The sequence below is a fragment of the Stegostoma tigrinum genome, chromosome 35, assembly GCF_030684315.1.
Source record: "Stegostoma tigrinum isolate sSteTig4 chromosome 35, sSteTig4.hap1, whole genome shotgun sequence".
Lineage (NCBI taxonomy): Eukaryota > Metazoa > Chordata > Chondrichthyes > Orectolobiformes > Stegostomatidae > Stegostoma > Stegostoma tigrinum.
Genome location: NC_081388.1, coordinates 18,635,909 through 18,656,933, shown reverse-complemented (window position 1 = coordinate 18,656,933; position 21,025 = coordinate 18,635,909). Strand labels below are relative to the sequence as shown.

The 21,025-nt window shown below is 41.1% G+C and overlaps 1 protein-coding gene across 2 annotated transcripts; it reads left to right on the top strand.

Moving 5' to 3' along the window:
• Window positions 1-296: 296 nt before the first annotated feature.
• LOC125447374 (retinol dehydrogenase 8-like) lies at window positions 297-20,043 on the top strand. 2 transcript variants are annotated; one of them, XM_048521696.2, is made up of 6 exons: window positions 298-444; window positions 5,932-6,093; window positions 11,366-11,545; window positions 13,839-13,932; window positions 14,625-14,808; window positions 17,815-20,043. In XM_048521696.2, exons 1-6 carry the CDS (start codon window positions 339-341, stop codon window positions 18,040-18,042), a joined length of 954 nt encoding a protein of 317 aa, XP_048377653.1. In that variant the 5' UTR covers window positions 298-338; the 3' UTR covers window positions 18,043-20,043. The 2 variants fall into 2 exon arrangements, with proteins under 2 accessions (XP_059495993.1, XP_048377653.1); XM_059640010.1 differs by lacking the exon at window positions 11,366-11,545 and having other exon boundaries at window positions 297-444.
• Window positions 20,044-21,025: the final 982 nt, after the last annotated feature.

Sequence of the window (21,025 nt, the reverse complement as noted above, 5' to 3'; positions counted from 1 at the left end):
GGAAACTAAAATTCTTGAACATTAATTTTACAAAACTGCGTAGACACAATTACAAAAGAAAATGTCACCACTTTATACTCACAATACCCGTCTTTACCGAAGATAGTTCCAAATATTTTCTCACACTCTGTGAGCCAATACAGGAATAATCTGCAAAATAGTCTAAATAATGCTTAAGGTCACACTATTGGGGTATATGTACCATATTGGAGTGTAAGGTTTCACAAGATCTAGAGGTTTACCAAGGGGATCTCTGATCCAGTCATGTGACTGCACTGCTTTTATCTAAGTATTAATCCTCTTCAAATTCTCTCCAACTCTCCATCAGAGGAAAAAACATGGCAAACGACAGGCAAAAGGTTGTCCTCATTACTGGATGCTCCTCTGGAATTGGTTTAAAGCTTGCTACCCATCTTGCAAACGACACCACGAAACAATTTTATGGTAGGTGTTCTGTTTACTAGGTGCTAATTCAAAGGAAATAATTTAGTAATATCTGAATATCGGTGCCTCATGTCAATCTTTGCAAGGGCTCTTAGGAATGGACAGCTAGTGTTAGCCTTACTTGCGATGTCCACTTTTCAGGGACAAGTAGAACAAAACATTGGTAACATGGCTACTTAAGTGCATTAACTAAACAGACAATTTTTTAAACTAGAAAAAAAAGGCATTACATATTCATCTTTTGCCTTAACATATTTTGTGACATCTTTGCTCCATGGTGATGTTCCAAAAGAATTAATTGTAATTCATCACAAATGCCTGGTCTAATGTTCCAGGCACAAGCACAAATCCTACTACAATATAATGAGGAATTTCGATTGAGTTATTTGGATTTGAAAAAATTGAGTAGTGACCATTAAACTACCGGGTTATTGTAGAAGCCTGTTCTGGGTCATTCATGTCTCTTTTCGGAAGAAAATGTACCGTCCTTACCTAGTTTAGCTGACATGCATTTCTAGACCCACAGCAATGCGCTTAACTCTTAATTTTACCACTTTTTACTCATTCACAAGATATCAGCATTGCTGCCTGGGCTAGCATTTGTTTCCCATCCCTTACTGCCTTGATAAGGTGGTACTGAGCTGATCCATCAGAGTCTGGAATGCTGTTAGAAGGGAATGCACGGTTTTGACTCAGGATGAAAGCTCATGATCTCATTCTCAGGAGTAAGAACTGCTAGTGACACCCACATTCATGACTGAATAATAGAAAGTGACCAATATTTTCAGGAGCAACATCCGAATTAAATTTCTCTTAGCATCACAGGTCTATCTAATTCTGAATTTAATTGTAACAATTCATAAACTAGATTAGCTTGAAAATTGCTACAAACATAGGAATGTAGGGATAGCATATTGTTTTCTATGTATTATCTGAGCTTCTTCACTCAGTGCACTATAAAGACTCCTAGATAATTAATAATCTCTACATAAAAGTGCACATCTTTGCACATTCATATTCAGAGCATTATTATATGAAAATGTGTCAAAGGTTTTGAATGGTCACTTTTGTCAGTAAAACTATAACTTTACATTTTAACTACTATCAATTTTTTTTAGTTAAAACTGATATTCCATTTCTACTTCAATTTCTGAATTTATTTGAATGCTTGCTGATGTACATGAGTAACCTGAGCAGTGTAAAAATTTCTTTTTTTGTTGTCAGAAATTTGTAGCATGATTCCCACCTGGATCAAAAACTGATCCTGTGATATTTATGTGCTCACCTACTCCATTCTGTATTTGTGCAACCTCTGTGAGACAGACAGGCAATCACAAATAGATTGATAAATTTATAAAGTGATAAATTGCAACACACAGACAAATTTCATCTTCAAATAACATGGAATTTAAAAAAGGTATTCATTGCCATTGAGCTGAACTCTTAAAGAAATTAGAATTCTATACTGACTCATTGGGGGAACACATCAGCAGCTACAAATACCTGATACAAAGACTTTGACATAAATTAATGTATTCTGTAAATTAGATTAAGAAGTATAAAACTGCCCCTTGTCACAACAGATTGAAAACAATTTTCAACTTCCAACATCTTATTTTAAATATTTCAGACTGTTCAGAGATTAAAACTGTTTTTAAAGGACAAACGTTGATCTGAAATGACAGTCACAATCACCTGACTACAGTTTGAGGCATGTTCAGGAAACCAATGTAGAATAAACTAGTCCATTTGAACAGAAATGACCATATTATCTAAAGATATTGAACATCGTCACTGAATCAGGCTTCAGTAAAGTGGCATCTTCCATTTCAATTTGCTGGGGCACACGTTGGATTGTGGAAGGCTTGTTTGTGGACTATCCAGCTTGCATGAAAACAATAATGACAAATCTGGACAAGAAAAAACTGAAAGAACTGCGGATGCTGTAAATCAGGAACAAAAACAGAAGTTGCTGGAAAAACTCAGCAAGCCTGGCAGCACCTGTGAAGGCAAAAACAGGGTTAACGTTTTGGGGCGGATGACCCTTCCTCAGAACAGATTGCTAGACTTGGGAATGTATATAAAGGGCCAAGTGAAAAAGCGAATTGAAGAAGCAACGATTCACTGAGAACGCAAAAGATATCTGCAAAATATACTACTGCTGAGGATACAAGTCAACTATTGAAAACAACTCTCGTCTCAGTTTATAATCTAGCACTTTTAAGGATTCCAAGGACTCAAACTGTGTAGCCTTTATTCTTCCTTTCTGTACAAGACCATATCTCTCCTTTTAAAACTTTACAGTTGCTTTTGTATGTTTGATGTTACTTTTTATAATTTTTCTGGGGTTAGTGAGTAATAAAATTCAGCTTTCTTTCACTCAAGAAGATCCTATACTTGGCTTTTTAAAATTAAGTAATCCTAATTTTTTTAACTGTGGTGTGAGATGCCTGCTTGCTAATTAGAATTAAAAGAAGTTTGCTACAACTGACCTAGATGGCTAAAAAGAGATCAAATTTACACTGGTTCTAAGATTTTAGGCAAATGTTTTACCATTATTTTCTCATGTAAACAAAGCTCCTGGACAGGTGCAGACAAATTTACTGTGAAAAAAAATCACTTATAACATGGTCTAAAAAAAACCTGTGAACTGGTAACGACTCTGACTTCTACTGGACCCATCCAGTAAATTCTCCCCGTGTCTGCGTGGGTTTCCTCTGGGTGCTCCGGTTTCCTCTCACAGTCCAAAGATGTGCAGGTTAGGTGGATCAGCCATGCTAAATTGCCCGTAGTGTTCAGGGGTGTGTGGGTTACAGGGGGATGGGTCTGGGAGGGATGCTTCACGGGGCGGTGTGGGCTTGTTGGGCCAAAGGGCCTGTTTCCACATTGTCGGGAATCTAATCTAAGCTAATCTAAATTTTTACCTTCTTTATCTATCTCTTAACATTTCATTGTAACAGCAAAATTCTTGCGTTGTTAATTAAGAAAGTCTTACTGTTATTCAAACTGCCTTGTTTATTTCAAACACGCAGTATACTCACAGCAAACATAAAACTACAAACTGATTATCCTTAAGAGGATTTGTCTCTTTACAGAAACGTATGATGCTTTTGCACTGAAGGCAAATCTTTTGATGTGATTAATGTACAGGAACCCTCAGCCCTAGAATTAAGCCTGAGCGATGCTGCTGCAGAGAGCCAGACAAACATAAAGTAAAGATAATAACCATGCAGCTCATCAGTGTCAGCAAAAAAAAGTCTAACGTCACATTTCATTTCTAATACAACTTCGTGATGATATTCTGCCAATTTGACACATTGCAGCCAAACTTCATAACATTCTAAAACATACAACATTCAAAATCAAACATTCAAGAAATAACGAATTGATCTTTCTCCCTAAGCTAATAGACCATTTAAGAATTCCAGGATCCATAACCATATTTTTGTCTAATTCTAATCTGTTCTTACTTGGGTTGTACCTTATTTGAGTCCCAAGGCTCATTGAAACTCTTCAATGACTGAGATAAAAGTAGCGCTCAAACTGTCAGCAAATGGGGAGGAAATGTCAATGTTCCTGTCTGACCAACTCAATACACTTTTAATTCACATAGTGTAACATAAAAGCAAAACATGAACATCAACATTTAAGGCCCCTGCTGTAAACAGAAATCCAAAACCATATCTGAGCATATTTTAATGAAAAATGTACAACAGTTCAATGCATCGTTTTTCTCCCCACTCTGTGTATTTATACTGGATGAGTACTACCTGTGGGCTGAAATTTTATACCCTATGCTGGGTGTGGCCTAGCAAGGCAAAGGATGGGCAAAATCAGATACAATGGCACAGGCAAGGTACCATTGCCTGCACACCTCGGCTGGTATTTTACCATCAGAGAAGGCAGGGGGTGGGGAAGAGTGGTGCATGTGGATATGTCAGGCATCCCACTAGCCTCTGGGCCAATTGAGACCCTAAGTGTCAAAAGATGAATATTTAAGGGCATTGTGCTGGCACTGTTATTTTGCCCAGTGGTAGGCAGCGAGCTGTGGCGAGTTCACCAGTATATATGGGTTTGACGGGGGTCTGGGGAGAGACCATCCATACTGGCTCACTCCCTTCTTGCTTCCCACTCCCTGCAAGCTGTCTATGCCAGCCAGAGAAACACAAGGGAGACAGGAATGGAAGGATGCACCAATATCGGGACATGCTGTAGATTAGGAGGTGGCTCACGTGAAGCAGAAACATCAGTGTTGGCCAATGGGCTGAATGGCCGTGGTGCTGTGACGTTCTATGATTTGCTTGAGTCTATGCATTGAACCACATAATAGGTTTAGTTACTGAGGAAACGAAATACCCTGCAAGCAAAATCTCCTTCCAAAAATAATTGTAGCTAATCACGAGATCATGTAGTGTCATGTTGTTAGACTAGTCATCACATTGTTATTATAGTGCACTTTTATTAACATCAAAGTAAAAGCTGCAAGTAGTAATTGATATTTGGATCTGGACTATAAATGTTTGTACTGCAGGACTAATTGAATAGCTTTATCACCCCAGGGCTCTGTGTGGCCTCTCAGTTGGCTGTGAAAGATCCCACGATTCTATTCAAAGAGAAGCAAGACAGTTCTCCACAGTGTCCATCAATATTAGCCCTCAGCTAATCCCTGCTAGACAAAAAACAGAGTTAACGTTTCAAGCCCAGTGATCACGTTCTGAGGAAGGGTCACTGAACTTGAAACGCTAACTCTATTTCTCTCCCCACAGATGCTGCCAAACCTGCTGAACTTATCCAGCAATTTCTGCTTTTTGCGTACTTAGATCCGCAGTTCTTAGTTTTACTTTAGCGTTTAATTTCCTACCATAGTTTGTCAAAGGCTGAGCTTGGCGCGGCTGATCTGGGGTTGGATCTCCTCATCAATTCTGCATTTCAAGAAAACAAGAGGTGGCTACCAAGATGTGGGAATTGCTCAACATATTCCAGAGTCTTCTTTCCAATGTCTGTGGGTGATGGAATATTTGACTGCCTAAGTCTGGTTTGACATGAGTTTTGCATTTGGCCCAGTCCAGGCCACCATTCTTGTACACGGAATCAGATAGATGAAGATCTAAGCTGTGCGTTTGGCATGTATGTAGAATTGAAGAGATCAAGAGCTCAGCCATGATTCTATTAAATGGCGGAACAGACTCAAACGGGTTGAACAGCAGACTCCTGTTTATGTTTCTTATAGTTTTAAGATGCAGCGTGCAAATGAGGTGCAGAATGAGCTGTGAAATCCTGCATCTCATGGGTCTTATCCTCACTTAGCTATAAAGCGTTTTAGGACAACCTACACTCATGAAAAACACTGTAGAAATGCAAGCCTTTCTTTATGATCTGATGACGCTGGTGATATGTAGGTTTGGTCAAGAAGTGCAAGTGAAAACTTAAATGACAGTGCAATACATCATTACTTTTTTTTAACACTCATTTTTCTTTTCAAAACAGTTATTGCTACCATGAGAAATTTAAACAGGAAAGGACAGCTGGAAGCAGCTGCTGGAGAGACTCTAAACAAGACATTACACATCAGACAGCTTGATGTTTGCAGTGATGAGTCAGTGGCAGAATGCCTCAATAGTATACAAGATAAAGGAGTTGATATACTAGGTAAGAAATTAAGTTATAATGTCCTAAATTGTAACATGTCCTAATGGTTTACTTTTTTAATTGCTTCATCAATAAGATCATTGGTGGTCATGGGTTTGGAAAGTGCAGTCGATGGAGTTTTGGTGACTTTTTGCTGTGTATCTTGTACTTGGTGCACACGACTGCTCCCAAGCGTCAGTGGTGGGGGGAATGGATGCTCGCGGATGTGGTGCCAAACAGCAGGCTGCTTTGTCCTGGATGGTGTCAAGTTTCATTAATGGGGCTACACTCATGGCTACAGTGAAGGGCAAAGGGCTAAGAGGTTGCTTAAATGTTTTAAAGGCACAAAAGCAACCAAGTTCCCACGATATGGGGTGGATTACGATTTTTGTACAGGGTGGGCTTTAGCTACATGCACAACTAGGCAGGCAGGGACACTCTTTGGGATCCTCAATGCCAAGATGGGATTTTGTCTCCACAAGGACTGCAAAGTGGTCACTCCTACTAATATGGCCATGGACAGTCACACCTGCCACAGAGAGATTTGGTAAGATAAGTTCAAGTGTATTTTTCCCTCTTGTTGGTTCCTTCATCACCTGCCATAGATCCAGTCCAGCAGTAATGTCCTTTAGGACCCAACCAGTTTGGGCAGTAGTGCAATTACTAAGCCACTCCTGGTCCAAATCTCAAGCTAGACTACATTCTGAGACCTTTGCTACCCTTGGTGATTCCTTCAAGTTATACTCAACATGGAGGAGTTTTTTTTATTTCATTCATAGGTCAGGAGCATCACTGGCCAGGCAGCATTTATTGCCAGTCCCGAGGGCACTTAAGAGTCAACCACATTGCTGTGGGTCTGGATACATGTGTAGGCCAGACCAGATAAGGGTGGCAGTTTCATAAGTGAAAAGCACTTTAGGGAACGAGATAGGTTTTTCCTGACAATTGACAATGGATTTGTGGTCATCATCAGACTCTTAATTCCAGATTTTTATTGAACTCAAATTCCACCTGCCATGGTGGGATTTGAAACCTGGCCTCAGAACATTCCCTGGGTCTCTGGATTAAGACTTCAGCGATAATACCATTAGGCCAGCTCCTTCATCATCAGCTGGAGTGGTACACACTAATCAGCAGCAGGCTCCCTTGCTCCTGTTTGACTTGATGTCATGAGACCTCATGGAGCCCAGGGTCAACGTTGAGGGGTCCTGGGTAACTCCTTCCTGACTGTACACCACTGTGTGACCTCCTCTGCTGAGTCTGTCCTGTTCCAGCAGCAGGCACTGAGATGTCATGGATTATAAGGTATAATTCTGTGAGCATGACTGTCAGGCTGTTGCTCAGTTAGTCTGAGACAGCTCCACAGAGCTTGGTAACAAGTGCTTTGCAAGGTCAGCACAGCTGAATCCTTTATTTTGTTGGAGACCTTTTTACAGCTTGATACAACCATTTGCGAGGGCAAGCAAAGAGTCAACTATATTATAGCTGGAGTCACAAGGCAGCGAGACCAGGGGAAGGAGAGCAGTTCTCCTTAACTTAGTGAACCATGTTAGTTTTAACATCAATCATCAGTTTTCAATTCCAGACTTTCTGCAGAAGTCAACTTACATCATCATGGGGTAATGGATCCCCAGATCACTACCTGGGTCTGGATCACTAGGTTTGACAATATGCCATTGCCTTTCCCTTAAAGACTGAGAGGGTGCACAACCATAGAAAGAGATGAGGCCTCCTCAATGAGCTAGTATGAAGTGCAGAGTGCAAGGAAGTAGTTAGTAGCTCGAGAGGATAAGGCAGGTGTGAGCCTGGTAATTGGCATCATGCATGTGATACTAGCCTTACAGGCCACCAACCTTTAGTGAACTCCATGTGCAGTGGCACAGTTCGATTGAGAGAGAGATCACCAAGAGAAAATGGCACCATTTACCCCTGCAAAGCACATCACCTGCACTTTGCAGGATTGCTTGCCATCCCTTTAATGGAGGACCAACAGCACTGAGGTGGGTTGCCATCCACGTTTAGGCTGACAGGCCTCACCTTTCGATGGGGTCAGATTGGAAGGTAATGGACCTTCTCTAAGCCTGCTCAGCAGTATCTAGGGGACACAATCGGTGAACCTGGCAGCAATCCCTGATTTCTTAGGGGAAGCATTTCTGTTCTTCTGACACTGGCCATAACAGGCTGAGGGGAAGCTCTGAGCCTTGCAGTACCTGAAGCGATGTCCCGATTTCTTCCAAATATGCTTCCAGGCCTTTCAAACCAAAGGAACACGAACATCCAGCCTACTTGCCACACAATATGTCGAATACATCTCACCTCCCTAAGTAATGCACTGAAAACCACACGACAAGGAAAGGTAACTCACCCCACACATTGGGCAAAATGAATCCATTCAACACATTCACCATCAGAGTTTAATTTCTAAAGGGAAAATTCTACTCATTCTCTTGTTTCTTTAACTTCAATTACCCAGCCAATTCTTTAAGAATCAGCTTTCTTAGGTCCTGGATTTTATAATGATCTCTATTTTTCTCTAAAAAAATGATACTTAATCGGTTGTTCAAAACACTAAGAGGTATTTAAGGTAATGGGTAGAGGTTTGACGGAATGTGAGGGAATATCTTTTCATTGAGGGGTTGTTTGGAATCTGAAATTCACTGCCTACAAGAGTGATAGAGATGCTAACCCTAGTAACATTGAAGTATTTCGATGTGTATTTGCAATGCCAATGTATACAAGACTAGGGGCTAAATGCATGAAAATGGGACGAGAATAGGTTACTGGTTACTTTTAATTAGCACAGACCTGATGGACTGAAGTACCTTTTTCTGTGCTGTACACCTCTATGAGGCAAATCTGCACTCTCTACAAAGTACTGAGGCATTAAAGCTACTTCTGTTAATTCCCCAATTAACACAGCAGACCTAATTGCAAAATCTTCTTTATCTATGTTCTGGAAAGCTCCAATAGACCATTTTCAAAGCCTAATCAGATCATTCCTGGCCAAACTCACATTTTGTGTGATCCGCGTGAAGGCCAACAAACAATAAAAACCAAAGTGGTTGAATTCACGCAATGAGACAAAATTTCACTTATCATGCATTTTACTAAAAGTGAAATAACTCTATAGAGGCTGGTATCCTGTCACCAAATCACCACTTATTTACACATAATTGTTCTTGACTGTAGTGTCGCTTCATTCAGAGTCAGACACCAGATTGTCAGTAACTCTGGCACTCACCTTTTCTATATATCAGCCAGGGCTCCCTGATTAGACCAGGTAAACAGCCACAATCAGGGTTCTGAAGAAGGGTGGTACCCGAAACATTGACTGCCCCTTTCCTCCAGATGCTGCCGGGCCTGCTGTGTTCTTCCAGCCTCCTGTGTGTCTACCTTGCATTCCAGCATCTGCAGTATTTTTTTGTCAGTAACTCATATTCTATGATGTCCAGCTCGACTTCATTACAATCGCTACAGAAACAAATCAAATCAACTTGAATTAACAGTCAATATAAACCATACATTTCACATAAAACAAAAAATATAAGAAAGATTGGCCACATGAATTGATTAATTGAACTTATTTCAACCAAAAAGCTCTGAACTTTCTTAGTTAGAAGTGCAACACTTCATTTGTCAATCTCACCTGACAGCAACTCCCTCCGAACACAGATTTCAATGAGGTCTTCAACAAAAAAGCAGACTTTGCAAAATTCCCTCAGTTCCATTCGTGGAGTCTTAATAGCAAGGATGTCCTCAGAATGACTTTTATCTCAATCATTGCTACTACTCCTGTGTCAGTCCATTAATTGGTTCCTTGAAAATAATTAAAGCAGCAACAATCAACATTTTCTTTGAAATCTCCACTCCTACCCCCAGCCTCTGTGCCCTTGTTTCTCTAACTGCATCGCTGTCTTTTCTCCCCTTTCCTCCAGCCAGCTGGGCAACAGCAATGCCACAGACCCACTTGTGCCAAATCAATCGCAAGGGTGTCCCTTTATTGCAAACCAGGCATTCCAACCTCAGAACTTGTCTTGGTATTATCTCGATCATGAGCACAATATACAGTGACACTCCCTACACAGTATTAAAGAATTGTAGAACTTGTACTGTGTGGGAAACAGGCCTTTCAGCCCAACAAGTCCACACTGACCCTCAGAGCATGCCACCCAGACCCAACCACCTATTAACCCACCCCTGAACACTATGGGCAATTTACTATGACCAATTCGCCTAGCCTGCACATCTTTGAACTGTGGGGAGGAAACTGGAGCACCCAGAGAAAACACACACACACACACACACACACACACACACACACGGGGAGAATGTGCAAACTCCACACAGATAGTTGCCTGAGGCTGGAACTGAACCTGGGTCCCTGGTGCTGTGAGGCTGCAGTGTTAACCACTGAGCCACCGTGCCACTCCATTTTTATGCCCACTTCAAGCGCTGCACATTTTTCATTCACTTGTGGGATGTGAATGTGGCTGGCTGGGCCAGCATTTGTTGCCCATCCGGAGTTGCCCTTGAGAAGTTGGTCGTGAGCTGCCTTCCTGAACTGCTGCAGTCCATGTATACAGGTACACCCCCATGGTCCTTACGAAGGGAGTTCCAGGATTTTGACCCAGCAACAGTTAAGGAACAATTATATATTTCCAAGTCAGGATGATGAGTGGCTTGCAATTGGTGGGGTTCCCATCTATCTGCTGCCCTTTTCCTTCTAAATAGAAGTCATTATGGTTTGATGTTGCTGAGCTATGGCGAATTTCTGCAGTGCATCTTGTAAATGGTACACACTGCTGCTACTGAGCATTAATGGTGAAGGGAATAGATTTTTGTGGATGTGGTCCTAACCAGTGGGCAGCTTTGTCCTGGATTGTTTTGAGATTCTTGAGAGTTGTTGGAGCTATGCTCAAGCAGCCAAGTGGCGAATATTCCATCATACTCCTGACTTGTGCCTTGTAGATGGTGGAGAGGAGGTGAGTTACTCACTTGAGGATTCCTAACCTCAAACCTACTCTTGTAAGCACTGTGTTTACAACTGTAAGTCCAATTGAGTTTATAGTCAATGGTGCATCCCCAGGATGTCAATGATATAGTGCCATTGAATGTCAAGGGATGATGGTTAAGTTGTCCATTCTTGGATATGGTTATTACCTGACATTTGTATGGCACTGATGTTACATCATCTGAAATCATTGGGCGGTTCACTTGAATGCATGTTCATTTGCCCTTTATGACAATACTGAGCATTTCAAAGCCTTCTTTCATGTCTCATAAATTTGCCCAGTAAATAATGCAGGTATTGGAAAGATTGGCCCAGTAGAAAGTCTCAGCATCCAGGAAATGAAGAGTATTTTCGACACAAACTTTTTTGGAGCTGTTCGGATGATCAAGGCTGTGCTGCCAGACATGAAGCAAAGAAAGTGTGGGCATATTGTTATGATGAGCAGTGTGATGGGACTCCAAGGTACTCTAACAACTTCAATTCATAAATAATTTTTGTTGCAAAGTATACTAAATGTTCTAAAGTAAATTTGGGTCATCTGTGCAGGTTTAAAGAGCTGTGCTTAGTTGCTTAATGCAATATCAAAATAATGTGCTTTCTGCAAGGGGCTTACTCCTACCTACTATGTTTCCATATTAAAAACAAAATATGGTAAGATTTACCACGCCGGGCAAAGTTAAAGGTATTAAGAGATGAACGAGGTGCAGTTGCTGGTGAGTTTGATAGAATAGTGTAAAGACTAAATAAATATTTTGTCCCCTTTTTATTCTCCATGGCATGTGATCTTCACTAGACAGATCAGCATTAATTGCCCATCCCTAACTTTTTTTATTCAATTGTGGGACAGGGGTGTCCCTGGCTCAGCCAACATTTATTGTCCATCCCTAGATGCCCTTGAGAAGAGTCAGAGTTGTAGAAGATGGTGATGAGCTGCCTTCTTGAACCGCTGCAGCCCAAGTGCTGTAGGTGCACTCACAATGCCCTTAGGGAGGGAATTCCAGGATTTTGAGCCAGAGACATTGATACATTTCCAAGCCCGCTCTATTGAAGAACGTCAGCCAGAAAATTAAGCAGCCTCAAAAATCAACATATTTTGGTCTCTGTGACCTTTCTGCAATGCGACTCAAATCTACACAATTCTGTTTGCAATCTATACATGCAACTACCTCAACAAAAGTTCCCCAGAGAAGATTGAGACAAGGCCCCATTAAGGCCCAATCCTCAATTCTGTGCCTTCATGCTGCTGGGAAAATAAGTAGTCCATCAATATTGTGGAAATCAGGGAAACGTGAGGCAATGTAATAGAATAGACTGAGGGGAGGTGATGGCCTACTGGTATTATCGCTGGACTGTTAATCCAGAGACCCAGATAACGTTCTGGGAACCAGGGTTCAAATCCTGCCGTGGTACATGGCGGAATTTGAATTCAACAAAATATCTGGAATTAACAATATAATGATGACCATGAGTCCATTGTTGATTATCAGGGGAAAACCACATCTGGTTCACTTCCTGTCCTTTAGGGAAGGAAACTGCCATCCTTACCTGGTCTGGCCTACATGTAACTCCAGACCCACAGCAATGTGATTGACTCTTAACTGCCCTCTGGGCTGCCTGGCCAGTGATGCCCTCATCCCATTAATGAATAAAAAACAACAGAATAGCAACATCCTTGCCTTTCTATTTGAAATCTGAGCTTTACCAAGAAGCCATCAAAAATTTGAACACCATATTTTGTTCTTCACAGCTGTGATTATTTTGCAAATTTTAAAGTACTTTCAACGCCTTGAAATTGTACTTTTTAATGTGTTAGCACATCCTCTTTTATTTCCAAAGTCAAAATATATAAACCAAGGGTGGACAAGCCCTCTTGGCATTTCCACATTGAACCTAGTAATTTAGAGCCACCTTAACAACAAAATGATCAGCTGAGCTAATCCCAACTGAACTTTATCAGTTAGGTGGCTAGGAACTGTCTCACGTCAGTCTGAGGAATTATCAATGTCGATCCAAGAGGGATGAAGGAGAATTATCCAAATTTTTCTTGTTGATAAAATGGATCTAAATCATGGCTGAATAGAAACAATATACTCTGAAGATCCAAGTAAATTCCTGATGTCTAGTCAGCAAATTCTAGTAATGCAAAAAAAACTGGACCCTTCTAGACTGGGAATTTAATATTGCAGCTTAGAAATGACAGCAGGACATATGAGAGGAGGGGACCCAGTGTGGACCTGGGGAAGCAGGAAAAATTGATGTTTTGGGTCGGGACACTTCTTCAGAAAATGGCCCAAAATGTCAACTTTCCTGCTCCTCTGATGCTGCTTGGCCAGCTGTGTTCCTCCAGCTCCACACTGTTATCTCTGACTCCAGCATCAGCAGTTCTTACTGTCTCTATATGAAAGGAGGATTATTTCTATCGATCAAGAGTAACAAAGGCAATAGGTGAAAAGGATCTAGCTATCAACAAAAAAAATTGGAATCAATATGTATAGAATGAAATATGACAAAAGACGCTAATAGTTGACTATCTCCAATAAGAGACAATCTAACCATCGTTTGTGATATTCGATGGCATTATCATCATTGAACCGCCCACTATCTACATCCAGGAAATTACCACTGACCAGAAACTGATCTTAACTAACCAGGTAGGAGCAACAAAGAACTTTAATTGTGGATACCAGAACATATATAAAACCAAAAATCTTAATCTCAAAACAAATGTCACAACAGAATTCTTTCTTTTGCTCAGGAGTTATATTCAATGATGTCTACGCTGCCTCTAAGTTTGCCATGGAAGGATTTTGTGAAAGTCTTGTAGTCCAGCTTCTTAAGTTCAATATATAGTAAGTAAATATATTTACTTGGGTATAACAATAAACCAGGTCAGTTGCAGACACATTCTTGATTGCGTCAAGATGAGGAAGTGACGAGGTTAAGGATGGTCATTAACATTGTTATGTTCAAACGACAATTTGGCACAGGTTAACAGACAATGTCTTTGATTTCTGAAAGTTGAGGCATACTGAGCAGAGAGAAAGGTGCAATTAAACCTACACCATCTCTTTGTTCTTAAAGGTTTGCTGGTACCCTGGGAGCATTGCACATCTCTCATTTAGAGATATCAAGCCAGACATAAAAGATAAACGGGACTTAAAGGACAAGAACAAAAAAACAGCTAAATTCCATACAAAAGTTTTAAAAGTCAGTCCAATCAGTAGAATAAGTCTATGAACAATAAACTACTTCCTATTTGAGTTCATAGAGTGGATTGTCCTCTTAGGAAAGAGTCTGCCCATTGCAAATCCCACTCCTCAACTTCCTCCATCCCTGCATTTCCAAAATCCTTCATGCATTGCATTCTGACTCCAGCGTGCTGCATACCTCCTTACAGCTTCAATGCTTTATTCCACCACTGGCAATGGAGATCATTCTGAACCAGTCTCTGGAACCCCTTGCCCAAACTCTTGAAACGTATGATTCTAGTAAAGAACACCCAAATTCTGTATTATCAAATGCATTTTACTGTTCTTTATAGTGTTTCAATGATAGAACCTGGTCCAGTAAACACGGAATTTGAAATGAAACTCATGGAAGAAGTGTCACATTCCACATTTCCAGGAACAGACTCAGAGACAGTCCAGTATTTTAAAGATATCTACCTCCCTGCATCAAATGACATCTTTGCCACAATGGGACAGACTCCAGATACAATTGCCAAGGTAATCTGCTTTGATTTTTTTAAATATATAATTATTCTTATTCGTGGAATGTAGCCATCATTGCCAAGGCCACCATGTATTATTCTCTTGAACTGAATGGCTTGTTAGACCATTTCAGAGGGCATTCATGTCAATCACATTGCTGTGGGTCCACAGTCGCATACAAGCCAAACAAGGAAGGACACCAGATCTACTTCCCTTAAAGGCATCAGTGAATGAGAGTTACTTGGTTGCCAATACGTTTTTCATTCCAAATGATTGTAGATGTCAAATTCTACTGTGGTGAGATTCGAAACCTCGTCCCAGAACAACTGCGCAAAAAGTTCTGGATTACCAATACCACTATACCCCCGCACACCCATAATCCACAAGCTCAAATCACACCATATAAAAATTACTTAAGATATATTAAGCAAATGATAGTTTCAAGTTTTCTTATGACCCTTCCCCTGATTATTTCAATACTATATTAATCAATTTATATTAAATCTGTCTCCGCCTACACCAAAAATAGAAGAGAACTGTACAACCATTTTGTACAAGTGGGAGACGTGGGAGAGAGTGCTTCTGAGATGCTGCTGGGCCTGCTGTGTTCATCCAGCCTCACATTTTATTATCAACCATTTTGTACAAGCATTCTTTTGTGGCGGTTGGTCAGCTCAGTTGGCTGGATGGCTGGTTTACAATACCGAGGGATACCAACATCATGGGTTCAATTCTTGCCCTAGTGGAGGTTACTGGGAAAGACTTCCCTCAACGCTCTCCCATTACCCTTAGGTTAAAGCACCACCAGTCATCCCTCTGTCTCAAATAACAGAGTGAAACCCTGCTGACTTCACCTTTACTTAATGCTCAAACTATTAACAATAACTGTTTTAAATTATACAAAACTATAAATTAACTGTCTGCATAAAATCAAATGCAACATCTTACTTCCTACTACCCCCATTTTAAATAATAAACATTAGTTTCCCATTGTAAATTTTTAAGTCCATTATAACAGACACTAGCTATGTAAACCTGTCTCACACTGTAACTGCGCCTACTAGACAAAGGCAATGAACTTCTCTCTCTTCCCTGATTGCATTGACTCACATACCGGTTAAATGGCCGTTAATCATGAGTTATTGCTATTTCTTTTGTTCATTTGTGAGGTGTGGGGATCGCTGTCTGGGCCAGCATTTACTACCCGTCCCTAGTTGCCCCTTGGAAAGGTGGTGGTGAGCTGCCATCTTGAACCGTTGCAGTACGCCTATTGTAGGTCATCCCACAAAGCCCTGAGGAAGGGAATTCCAGGATTTTGACGCAGTGACAGTGAAGGAACAGTGAAATATTTCCAAGTCAGGACAGTGAGTGACTTGGAGGGCAACTTGGAGGTGGTGATGCTCCCATATGTTCGACGCCCTTGTCCTTCCAGATGGAAGTGGTTGAGAGTTTGGAAGACGCTGTCTGAGGATCTTTGGTGAATTTCTGCAGTGCATCTTTTGGCTGTACACACTGCTGCTAATGAGCGTCGGTGGTGGAGGGAGTGGATGTTTGTGGATGAGGGACCAATTAAATAGGTGCGGCTTTGTCCTGGATGGTGTCAATCTTCTTGCGTGTTTTTGGGGCTGCACTCATCCAGGCAAGTGGGGATCATTCCATCACACTCCTGACTATGCCTTTTAGATGGTGGACAGGCTTTGGAGAGTCAGGAGGTGAGTTACTTGCTGCAGTATTCCTAGCCCCTGACCTGCTCTTGTAGCCACTACATTTATGTGGTGAATCCAGTTGAGTTTCTGATCAATGATAACTTCCATGATGCTGATAGTGAGGGATTTAGCGATGGTAATACCATTGGATGTCATGAGTCAGTGGTTATATTGTCTCTTATTGGTGATGGTCATAGCCTGGCATTGTGTGACGTGATTGTCACTTGCCACTTGTCAGCCCAAGCCTGGATATTGTCCAAAACTAGTTGCATTTGGACACGGACGGCTTAAGTATCTGAGGAGTCTCAAAAAGTGCTGGACATTGTGTGATCATCGGCAAACATCCCCACTTCTGACCTTATGATGGAGGGAAGGTCATTGATGAAGCAGCTGAAGATAGGACACTACCCTAAGGAACTCCTGATGAGATACCCTGGAGCTGAGATGACTGACCAACAACAACTATGACCATCTTCCTGTGTATCAGGTATGACTCCAACTACCAGTGAATTTGCCCCTTCATATCGATTGATTCCATTTTTTCTAGAGTTCCTCAATGCCACACTCAGTTGAACACAGCCTTGGTAGCAAGGGCTGTCACTCTCACCTCACCTCTGGAATTCAGCTCTTTTGTCCATGTTTCAACCGAGGCGGAGGAGGCAGGTCCTGAGTCTACCTCAGCTAGAACAAAAATTGAACTTGCATTACTCCAAAGTACATCCCAGCCGAATGAGTTGACTGGCCTTTATTTTGCACCTCTACTAAAATTGAAGCAAACACTTGCAAAACATTTATGAAAACCAAAGGGAAAAATGGAACATTCGTTTTGAGTTTCTGGCCTCTTGACTTTGTAATTTCCTCCAGCAACGCCTCCCCACTCCAGTAAAGCACAACTACTCATCAAATTCTAAACTCTTCAACCACAATTTCAAATCACTTCACCACAGCACTTTCAGCCAGCCTGAGATCTCATCTCTGGAATAACTTCACTAAATCTCTATAAACCCTTTTTAAGACACCCATATCTTATGACCAAAAGCTTTTATCCTAATGTGGACCCCCAGTCAGATAGTTATCCTATGCACCATCTTGGATTTTTTTAAAAATCATGTCAAAGGAGCAATGTAAATGCAGATTGTTATTGTCCACTAATAAACAGCCTACTGAATGGTGGTTTCAGAGCAGATACTGAGAATGATGACAAATTTAAACTGTCTCCAAACTGAAAATTCCTACAAACAAGAATACAAGTGATTTTTGATATAAATGATCATCAGTTTACACCTCACTAATTGTATTTCTTACTTTTCTCAAGGCAACCGTCAAAGTGATAAAAATGGAACGGCCAGTATTTCGTTACCAAACCAATATGCTTTATACACCACTGACTGCAATGAAGTACGCTGACAATACAGGAAATCTGTCAATCCGAATGTTTTACAACTTACTTTTCAACTATGGAACTTTCTTTAAAATAAGTTTAAATTGCCTTAGAATTATAACATGCAACTGCTTCCGCAGCAGTGCTGTTTCTCCAAACTAAATGGGATTATGAAGAATCGGCCTTTCTTGCAGCCAAGCTGTTATTTATAGCAGTGTTAGCCATTGCATTTCAATGCCCAAGCCTCAGAAATTTTCAAGTACTCAGAGCAACAAAGTTGTTTTGAATAGAATCTAAAAATCAAACATATGCAGAGAAGACAAGATAATAATAGATAAGACAAGACAATTATAGATAAAAATAATAAACTAATAAAAATAGATAAGTTATTGAATTAAGTTCTAGGTGTCCTGGACCCAGATCCTTCAGCCAGGGATAATGACATTAAATGGTTTTCTGAAAACTCTAAAGGACTTTAATAAACATATGCAGTTGAAATTACAAATTTCCTAAAACATACCATTATATTTCTCAGATTGCAAAATTCCAATGACAGTACTAAATATTCATTAATTTGACTACCAATTTTCATTATTTTCAAGTGATTCGCTATCGCAGTTGGCCTAACTATTCTACATGACTTTATTATAAAAATATAATTCAAACAGAAGAATTTAGATCAAATGGGGATACAGTTCAGTTGCACTGGAACTCTTTCAATTAGCTACAAGCAAAAGTAACTCAGTTTGAGGCTCTTCCAAGTATTAGCCTCAACCCACAAGTCCAACAACCTAAACCATTCCACCAATGGCCAGGACAGGTTCCACTGCAGAGATGAGTACTGAAGCTAACAGGCAGATCTCCCCCATAATCCTACTAATAGCCTCTGAAGCATTGATCAGAGCAAAGAAACTGGCGGCACGGTGGCTCAGTGGTTACCACTGCAGCCTCACAGCGCCAGGTTCGATTCCCATCTCAGGCGACTGTCTGTACGGAGTTTGCACATTCTCCTCGTGTCTGCGTGGGTTTCCTCTGGGTGCTCCGGTTTCCTCCCACAGTCCAAAGATGTGCAGGCTAGGTGTATTGGCTGTGCTAAATTGCCCGTAGTGTTCAGGGGTGTGTGGGTTATAGGGGGATGGGTCTGGGTGGGATGCTTCAAGGGGCGGTGTGGACTTGTTGGGCCAAAGGGCCTGTTTCAGCACTGTAGGGAATCTAATCTAGTCTAAAAAAAAGCCAGTTCAGCAGGGATTGACTCTCAGTTCAGTCGCAGAAACAGTGTCCACATTTGTGAGAGGGCACATAACCAAACAAACAGCACAAGATCATCAACCAGAAGGACCACCTGAAGTGATTAGTCCTGGAAAGAATGAAGTCTGGCAAGGAGAAGGTGGAGGTTTCAATCAGGAGATTACAGTCATACAATTGTTACATTGCAGTGTTTGGTCCACAGATTCTGTTACCTGCTGCCAATCTCTAGTCTTTTCCCCAAATCTCCGAATGCCATTTCTATCCAAATAGTCATCCAATATCCTCTTGAGTGTCTGTCAGCTGCAAGATATAATGAGGATAATCAATTATCTGTCAATTGGATTCACATCAGTATTGTTGGTAAAGTTCCATTGTACTGTGAGACAGGAAGAACTGCTGATGCTGGAATCTGAGATAACACAGCAGGCCAGGAGGCATCAGAGGAGCAGGAAAGGTGACATTTCGGGTCGGAACTCTCCCGACCCGACACGTCAGCTTTCCTGCTCCTCTGATGCTGCCTGGCCTGCTGTGTTCATCTAGCTCCACACTGTGTTATCCATTGTACTGTACAATGTACAATGAAACCATACGCGTGGGTTCAGTTCCCACACAGGGTGAGATCACAATGAAGGATGCTCTTTCCCAACCTCTCCCCTCACCTGGTTAAACCACCACCATCATCCCTCCCTCTAATGACACAGCAGCCCTATGGTTTGGTAAGACTATGGCGACTTCACCTTTATGATAAAAGAAATGAAAATAACAATTATGTTTCAATACCCACAATAACTGAGCTCCTGGAGTAACTGGATGACTGACTGTCTGCCACCTCGTCTTCAGAAACTTCCAAGGAAATAAAATCATTTGAAAATAAAAGAAATGCTAATTATAAATTGTTGTGATTGCTTGATATGTGCTGCATAAGACTTGCTTTTCAAATAAATTCTGAAAACAAGCTGTTGCTAGTCATGTTATTTATGACGCAGATGGTAATTTTTGTTAAAAATTTTATACAAGTGCTTTTTGGGGGACGATGAAATTCATACGCTCGCTATATGTGTCTTTTGCTTTGTGATTTTTTTGAACTCCCATACCATAGCACCCCCGCATCCACACCATGTCTCAGCATGTAGAGAATCATCTAACCCTTAGAATTTATAGCTGGGCACTCTACAGAAACCATAAGTGATCCTGACAGAACACCAGATAATTATAAGGGTGAGTGAGTGAAAAAGACACATTCTAGCATGGCCTTTGCAGCCTGGCTCAGGGATTGCCCTTCCACGGAACCTGTGTGCTATGACGGCTAGTTTCAGTTGTATTGAAAGGATCCTTTCTTCTGCAACCAATTCTCAGGTGTCACACTATTACAATCGAGAAGCCGAAGGCTAAAGTAGCTTCTTGAAGTCCTCGGCCAAGCTGAATTGCGAGCTGAAGGTGGGATTTTAGTTTCCCGCCCACATGACTACAGGAGCAGAATCAGGCCATTCAGCCCATTGAGTTTTCCCCACTGTTCGATCACGCGTGTGGGTCTCAACCCCATTCTCCTGTCTTGTTCCTGTAAACCTGGATCCCCTTACCATCAAGAACCTGTCTGTCTTTGTCTAAAGTGCACACAATGACTTTGGCCTCTAGATCCCTCTGAGGCAGAGTTCCATAGATTTACCACCGTCTGGCTAAAGAAATTCCACCTCTCTATATTTGATTAAGTATCAGATTTAGGCATCCCCTTCCCAGCTGACAAATTGCTAATTGCCATTATGGAATTTCATTTGTTTCAAATATAATTTTACAATGGTGTTGTTTCTTTTGAAAGAAATTACAAGTTCACTTAGCTCAGTTTGTTCGATGCACTTTGGCCAATGTGTTGTCACATTTCTCTCTCTTCTGCTTCATA

What these genes read in the sequence shown, in the direction of transcription:
- LOC125447374 (XM_048521696.2), top strand. Translation starts at nt 339, where the DNA reads ATGGCAAACGACAGGCAAAAGGTTGTCCTCATTACTGGATGCTCCTCT. An exon ending in CTTCTTAAGTTCAATATATA is followed by an intron (nt 13,933 to 14,624) that starts GTAAGTAAATAT and finishes TGTTCTTTATAG; the next exon opens with TGTTTCAATGATAGAACCTG. An exon ending in CTCCAGATACAATTGCCAAG is followed by an intron (nt 14,809 to 17,814) that starts GTAATCTGCTTT and finishes ACTTTTCTCAAG; the next exon opens with GCAACCGTCAAAGTGATAAA.